We start from the raw sequence: 8276 nt of genomic DNA on the forward strand, positions 1-8276 counted from the left end.
TTTTTTGGGGGGGGGGGGAAATATTATTCTCAGTGGTGATTCTCATTAGTTTCAACTATAATTTTTATTACATATTTTTTTTACAGTAATTACAGTGATGCACAATAGTAATTTGTTATTTAAAGGGGTCCTATTATGCTCTTTTACAAAGTCTTGATTTTGTTTTGGGGGTGTACTAGAACATCTATTTTATTTAAATGTATTTTGTTTTTAAATCCCCATAAATTAAAGGCAGTATATCAAATATAACATGATGTATAAATACTTCAAACTTTAAATAATGTATCATTATTTTTTTCCACAGTACGTTAATGATAATTTGTGGAAAATTGTCATAAAAATAATGTCACAGTTCAAACAGAGTTAATAGTCTTTAAATAGGCTTTTAATGCAAAATGTGATTACATATTTATATTTTCTTTTGACTTTGAGATGAATTTTGAAATGGACCTGTTCATGACAGGTTTTCATGAGATTCAGCCAAAAAAAGGCCCCTGGTTTTATCTTATAATTGCAGTTAACTTTTATTTATAACTTTTATTCAGTTAGCTTTATTTGTATAGAATAAAAAAGTATGATGTGTAAAAGCAATATGCAAAAAAGAAGGAATAACACCAAGTTAAGTCATTTGTTTTCTTTTTTTTGTCACAAATCGTATGTTAGTTTAATTACAGCTGACGGGACAGCACATTGAGAGTGTGCATGTGAGCTGTGGATTTGGTCTTTTGCTGGGACACTGTGCATAAACTGAGATGGCGGATTAGAAGTGGCACATGCTGACAGCTGTGAGACTTAGTGAGAGTGTGTCTGTCAGACTGTTGACGTGATGTATTATGGGCCTGTTTTTGTATGTCGTTTATTTCTACAGGCTGTTAAAGATGTTAATGTCCCTTATCTAATGGTGGCTCTCTGTAAGTCTTTCAAATCACCAAAATTTATCTTCCCCCTTTTCTACCTCTCTGTCTTCTGCTCATCATAACACACATTTCTATTTGCCGAGTAGAAGGAAGGAGAACTTTACGGTGAAAGTCTCAGCAGATGCAGGTTAACGGAGCTCGTATGACTCAGTCAGTGAGCACAGCGCAGCAGGAACTACTGTACATTCGACTTCATACATGTTACAAATAATCCAGCCTGGGAATTCACAACATTTTTCAGTGCTCACACCCCAAATGTTCAGTGCTGCTAGAGTTTCATTAACTACACCAACAGTTAAAAGTTTGAAATGTGTCTGATAGTTTCTTATGCTCACCAAGGCTGCATTTATTTAATCCAAAAATACAGTAAAATTAGTAATATTGTGAAATATCATTACACTTTAAGTTAAATGTTTTCTATTTGAATATATTTTAAAATGTAATTTATTATTGTGAAGGAAGCAGAATTTTCAGCATCATTACTCCAGTTTTCAGTATCATATGATCCTTCAGAAATCATTAGAATATGCTGATTTGCTGCTCATAAGACATTTTTTTATTATTATTATCAATATTAAAAACAGTTGTGCTGATTAATTATTTATTTATTTATTTATTTATTTTAATTTTGGGAATCATGATATACTACCATCCAAAAGTCTGGGGTCAGTAAGATTAAAAATAAATTAATAAATTAATAAATTAATTAATTAAGTTTTTTTTTCAGCAAGTATGCATTAAATTGCTCAAATGTGACAGTAAAGACATTTTAAAATATGAAAAAGATTTCTATTTGAAGTAAATTCTGTTCTTTTGAACTTTCGATTCATGAAATAATCCTGACAAGAAGGAATTACATTTTTCATAACAATATGGAGCAGAACTGTTTTGATAATTTATATTGATAATAAGAGGCATTATTAGTAATTGAGCACCAATGATAATTAATATCACTTGAACTCCAAATTGCCATATTCAAATTATTTCTGAAGGATCATGTGACACTGAAAACTGGAGTAATGATGCTGAAAATTCAGCTTTGCATCAAAATATATTTGAATAGAAAACTGCTATTTTAAATTATAATAATGTTTTACAATATTACTGTTTTCACTTTATTTTTGATCCAAGAAATACAGCCTTGGTGAGAATAAGAGCCTCCTTTAAAAAAATAAAATAATATAAATAATTAAAAAAATATTCCAAACGTTTAACTGTTGTGTAAGTTTTAATGGATGTTTTTTGTAAGTATTTGTATGTGTTGCATCTTATTGGGGGTTTGTATTTTTTTAAGGCACTATCAGCGAACGCAATCCATTCTAATCAAATTCCCTCTTGGGTTTTTATATGCTTGATCTGAACCCATTAAGGAACATTAAGAGAAAATCCCAATATGGAGCAATTTAAGTCCGTGTACGTACACGCTGACCACAGCACGGCCACAGATTAATGAGCCGCCTTTAATAGGTTTTTCAGTTCCGGAATAAAGAACGGAAGAGAACATTTTCTTTTCCTAGAGTTGAGAGAGAAAAAAACAAGTATAGTATACAAATTATCAGGGAAATGACGTGAATTCAGCATTATGGGTTTGATCCAAGCAATCCTTTTCAATCCCTGTGTCCTAGTACTACATCTGCTGAGATTTGAACTTTGCAACACTTTGCTATCCCATGAGGCCATCAGAACTGAGGATCTAGTTGTAAAATATGGAGGATTGTGAACCAGGAGGTTCTTTATAAGTATAAGTGGCTGTAGATACCGGGAAAGTTGTTTCTTGAAGTTAAAAAGGAAGTTCTTGTTTAACAACACCACAGATTTTGCTCTGAGAAAAGTGCTATTGTTTCTTGTGGGTCTGAAGTGTATTTATATTGCATTCATTCATACCTACAGAATGTATATCAACAAACAAGGAGGTCTTCATCAAATGTATATAGAATGAAGGTACAGGAATTCGGACGCAGTTTACGTCTCTCAGATCTGTGTATTAAGTCTCTTTCTGTCTCTCCTCACAGCTTGCGCTAACATATTTTCCACACACCACGAGACACCAATTACACTTTGCCAACTGTTCATTTCTCAGAGGAAATGGTGAAAAATATCAGGGTGAAACTGGGCTATCAGGTCCAGTGAGAAAAAGAAAGATCTCTCTTCACTATAATCCCAGTATACATGTTTATCTCGTGTACAGAACTGCACTCAGTATATAAAAACACACATTCACCTCTGCATTTTCTATTCACATTTTATATGCTGACTTTGGGTGAGAATCTGTAGAATTATGTGGAATATACAGTATTTAATTTAGGACTGAATAAAATCAATTAAATGTTAAAAAAAATAATAATAATAATAAATAAAAACAAATCATTTGCATGTTATGTTATTTAATTATGATTTATGTGATAATTTTGAGTTTGTCTATATTGTACAAAACTATATATATATATATATATATATCGTTTTGTACAATATAGACAATAAACTCAAAAGTATCACAGAAGACCGACAGAAAGTCGAAAATGTTATGAAAAACTGTTATAAAAATGCACTTTCAACCATGAATTCCCATCAGCCCCTGCTGTAAAATCTCCTACCTTGATATCATTGGGATCTGTTACACTTGTGCATGCACACACACACACACACACACACACAGTGAGTGGACTCATCTCTCTTGCCCTTGTTTATATGAAAAAAGCTGTTTATAGAATAGCTCCACCCTCCTCATCCTCCTCCTCCTCCATACACCCACAAACAGCAAACCATCTGATCATAAAAGCTCCTTACAGCCGTGAACGTTACTGCAAGCGTGGCGTCTGTTCAGTTGTACATTACAGACACATGCTCGCTGCATGGTGCACTTCATTCGGTTCCTATATCTTATTTAAAATGGTTTCAATCATGCATATTGTGTATAGAAATAGTATTTATGTAAATAAATAAAGTGTTGTTATTTTGGCTGCAATAAAATTGCTTCTTCAAATGGGCTATGAATTTGCTTTGACCGGTTTGATTCAGAAGCTGTTGCGAGACTCTTCTCATTAAAAACGCAAGTTTGGCAGCTCAGATGTGGCAATGCAATAGTGTCATCAACACATTTAGAAAAGATTATTAAAAAAGATTACCAAAACTGGGTTTTATATTGCTTCATATTACAGAAGACAAAGTTTTTTGTAGCACTGCTTGCTTTAATGTTGTAAAACGACTGTCAGTGCTAATTTTAAAGGAATAGTTTACAACTAAATTAACTTTTTTTCTAAAAATGTACTCACCCTCAGGCCATATGTATATGATATGGAGGACAACAGGGGATGGACTTTATTATGGATTATGGACTTGGCCAGAAGCGTCAGTTTAAAGTTAAAACACTTTAATGATTAATAATTGTTTATGACAAACATGCAGCTCTTCACGTCACAAGGCAATAATTGATGGACTGGAGTGGTGTGGATTACTTGTGGATTATTGTTTTTATCAGCTGTTTGGACTCTCATTCTGACGGCACCCATTCACTGCAGAGGATCCATTGCTGAGCAAGTGATGTAATGCTAAATTTCTCCAAATCTGTTCAATGAAGAAACAAACTCATCTACAAATCGGATGGACTGAGATTGAGTATATTTTCAGCAATTTTTCATTTTTGGGTGAACTATTCCTTTTAGTATATACCGGTACTGTAAATGATAAAAACCATGCTTCTTCAATATTTTTTTCGGGGTTTTTTTATTGCTACTTAAACAGCATTAGCTGAGAACATCTGTTGTGCATTATACTTATGTTTTTCTCCCTTTTACCCAACAGCAAAACTCGGACACCAATGGAAACTTACGAAAACGCGTCAACTCCAACATCCAGTCTCAACCAGACTCCAAGAAAACCCAAAAAACCGAAACATCTAGCAAGAGCGGCGCAGCTGCATCCAAACCGACCTTGACCAGCCAATCATCTTCCACCTCAGAGGGTACCAGCAGTTTCTCCAGCCAATCACGGCTCAGCCCCAGTTCCGCCAGCCAATCAAATGCAGCCACTTCATCCTCTGCCTCAAAGACAACACCGCCGGCCCCGCCCTCTACACCAACAGTTCCCGAGAAACCGTCGCACAGCGCACCCACAGGCTCTGCCCCTCTTCACCATCTCCTCGGACCTAAATTAGAGAATATTAAAAAGAAGGAAGCCAAGGCTGCACCTCAACCTGCCGCTCCTCCAACCGGAGGAGCCAGCAAGATCGACGAATACGCACGTATTTTATTCCCAGTGTCCTTTGGGGCGTTCAACATGGTGTACTGGGTGGTTTACTTATCCAAAGACACCATGGAGGCAAAGGGAGGCTAGCAAGAACAGGATTGGTTGTTTGCGCCCTTTTTTCTACAACTCAAATGAAATAAAGAGCCCTCTTAAGGATTACGTCAACAAGCAATTCCAAGAAACGAAATTATATTACAGCAGACAAAGCGCACAGAAGAGATTATCTGGGTGAAAAAATATTAAAACTTTTTTTTGTTGGTAATCAAAAGGGCCGTACACAAGATTAAGCATGTGGATATATTATAAGTCAAAATAATTTAATTAAAAAAACAATCCAAGCAATCTCACAGGAATGAATCATAGATTTATCTGTTGTCTGTTTGAATAGCCATATTTCCAGTCTGTCCTATTTATCACCGGACACACTGAAGAAGGAACAATGCCACTGAATAGAAAAACCAATACCAGGGTCATTTAGTCTATTTTTATATAGAGACACTTCCGGGAAATGTCCTTCATTCGGAGAAACGGAATTTTCAGAAACCTGACAGATCTTAACTGACCTTGCGGATGTCTGCCAAGAAGACGAATTTCTGACATATTTCTTTCAGTTGTGATGAAATCTATTTTAAACCACGTCATGGTGTATGTAAACTATCAGGCATGAATGGTATCTATCCTGTGTTCTCTCGCCGAGAGAAAATGTTGGAACGGAGCGCGTCCTGAACAGTGAAAAACACATATGCATGTCTTTTATTTTTTAAAGAGACTATAAGAATTTCCGTCGTTACAAATTAAGTCGTTAAAGCACAAAGGATGATTTTCTCTCTTTGTTTTTGAAGTTGAATGGCTTGTTTTTAGTTCAGTTCGATTTGGGTTTCGTTTTCATTATTGCAGTATTTTTTGTCTTATAGCTGATATGTTCTCTGCTATAAAGAAGGAAGTGTGACACAGGGAAGGAGTTTTACCATACGAAGCACGTAGCATGTGCCGACGGGCCCCCCTGGAGCCTGGTGCCGTGGCAACCGCAGAGGGGCCAGATGCTTCTGGAGTCATTTAGAACAGTAAGAGGGTTAAACAGACTGATGTTGTCATACAAGAGCCAGAGGACGATGAAAACCTCCACCGATCCACATAGGGCTGTTTTTGTATGTGCAAATTGGATATACACAGTGATTGGTTGAGGTCTTCATTATCTACCAGTCGTTAGTTTCCACAAAAAAATCTGAGTTAAAGGTATAGATCACTCAAAAATGGTCAAACTAAAGGTGCCAAAAAGGGGGTTTCTCAGCGATGCCACAGAAGAACCATATTTGCATCCCCAAAGAACCAGTGAAAGTTTATTAAAAATATATCTTAGTGTGACAAAGCTTTTACATTTTTGCACTTTAAATACCCTTTGGTGCATTTGGAAAGGTTCCTTGGATGTTAAATGTTCTTCATAGAACCATAGATCCCAACAAAGAACCTTTATTATTTAGGATGGTCACTTTTTTACTGAAAAGATTACAAAAGAAGAAGAAAGTAGGTCATACGGGTTTGGAACAGCATGAAGCCAGTGTCCCTTTAAAGTTTGATTTATTTGACTCATGGTGTTTTGCTGCTCAGTATTGATGTGCTGGAAACTACTGAACTGATTCTGTGATATTTGGGGTGATCTTAGCAGACAGCTTTTTAATGAATCCATTCCACCATTCTATTAAAATATGACATAAAACATAGCATATAAGGCAAACATTTGTTTGATTTAATTGAATCTATACAATTAATTAAATGATTATTTGATTACTTAGAACAAATGTGCATGTGTATTATTAGACCCGTGCATGACTGTGGATGTGCTGGTATTTCTGTGCGAGCTAATATGGAGATACAGACAGTCTCACTGATTAGACTCAGATTTTAATGATCACTCCACATGTTAAGAAAGCAGCAGAGTTCATCTAATGAATCATTAACTTTACTCTCCCTCTATCACATTGTCTCCGACATAAATGTATAAGAAGGCTTTTAAATTTACTGGTCGAAGAGAGAAAAAAACTCATTTTAATAAGCATAATATTTACTACTTGTTGCTCATTACATATTGTATATTGCCTATTTTATTTAAAATAGTACAGCTTGTTTTCTCTTGGATTTTTAAGTGCAATATGCAGTATACATACACTACTAGAGAAAAGTTTGGAATAATTACATGTTTTATGTTTTTGAAAGAATTTTACACAATAATAGTAAGAAGCAAAAATGGTATTTAGCATTAATAATAATAAAAGAAAATGTTTCTTGAGCAGCAAATCAGCATATTGGAATGATTTTTAAAGGATCATGTGACACTGAAGACTGGAATAATGATGCTGAAAATTCAGATTTGAATCACAGAAATGAATTACATGTTAAAGTGTATTCAAATAGAAGAGTTATTTTAAAATGTAATATTATTTCACAATATTACTGCTTTACTGTATTTTTGATCAAATAAATGCAACCTTGGTAAACTTCTTTCAAAAACATTAAGAAAATGTAATGAATTAATATTTTTGGTTGGTAGTGTATATGGATGATGTTTTGTGTTTTGTTTTGTTTTGTTTCGTTTCGTTTCGTTTCAAACAGCTCAATTTCATTGTCATACAACATGAGGGACTGGGAATGTCTGTGTGCTTAATAATTTATATTTGAAAGAAGCTGATCTAATGCTTTGAGAAAGTAAGTAGATATCAAGAAAGCAAGACAGAAAATAAATAATGCATGTTCTCAATATTTTGCATGATTACGTAAGTAAGAGACGTTTAGTTATCATCTCAGAATTTGGCCTAAATATGGTTATTTTGCTTTTTCAGTCCATTTTTGTGCCAATATTGTCACCAAGTGGAATTGCAAAAATAATTATTGTCTTCAAACAGATTTCCATAATACCCAAAACTCACACCATTGGTTGATCCAGTGTGGCTGAATCGGGCTGGTTGTATTTGTGGCTGACTTTGCTACAAGTTCTTTCAGCACACTAGTAGTTTCATAGTGTGTTTCATTGTGGGATACAGTATCCAGATGGATACTGCACATTTTTAAATGTAGTAGGCCAACTGACCTTTCAGCAGGAGTTTGATTGACAGGTGA

At 34.8% G+C, this 8276-nt stretch overlaps 1 protein-coding gene across 2 annotated transcripts in view; it reads left to right on the top strand.

The window, feature by feature from the left end:
• The window catches only part of LOC107716030 (gamma-aminobutyric acid receptor subunit alpha-4-like), a 34902-nt gene extending 29278 nt beyond the window's left edge, over window positions 1–5624 (top strand). For both annotated transcript variants that reach the window (XM_016522343.1, XM_016522342.1), the window contains exon 9: window positions 4719–5624. In XM_016522343.1, coding sequence (XP_016377829.1) covers window positions 4719–5249 — 531 coding nt within the window. In that variant the 3' untranslated portion in view covers window positions 5250–5624. The remainder of the gene's footprint in view (window positions 1–4718) is intronic.
• The last annotated feature ends 2652 nt before the right edge of the window (window positions 5625–8276 follow it).

Source organism: Sinocyclocheilus rhinocerous, unplaced genomic scaffold (genome assembly GCF_001515625.1).
Source record: "Sinocyclocheilus rhinocerous isolate Xijiao unplaced genomic scaffold, SAMN03320098_v1.1 scaffold720, whole genome shotgun sequence".
Classification (NCBI taxonomy): Eukaryota; Metazoa; Chordata; class Actinopteri; order Cypriniformes; family Cyprinidae; genus Sinocyclocheilus; species Sinocyclocheilus rhinocerous.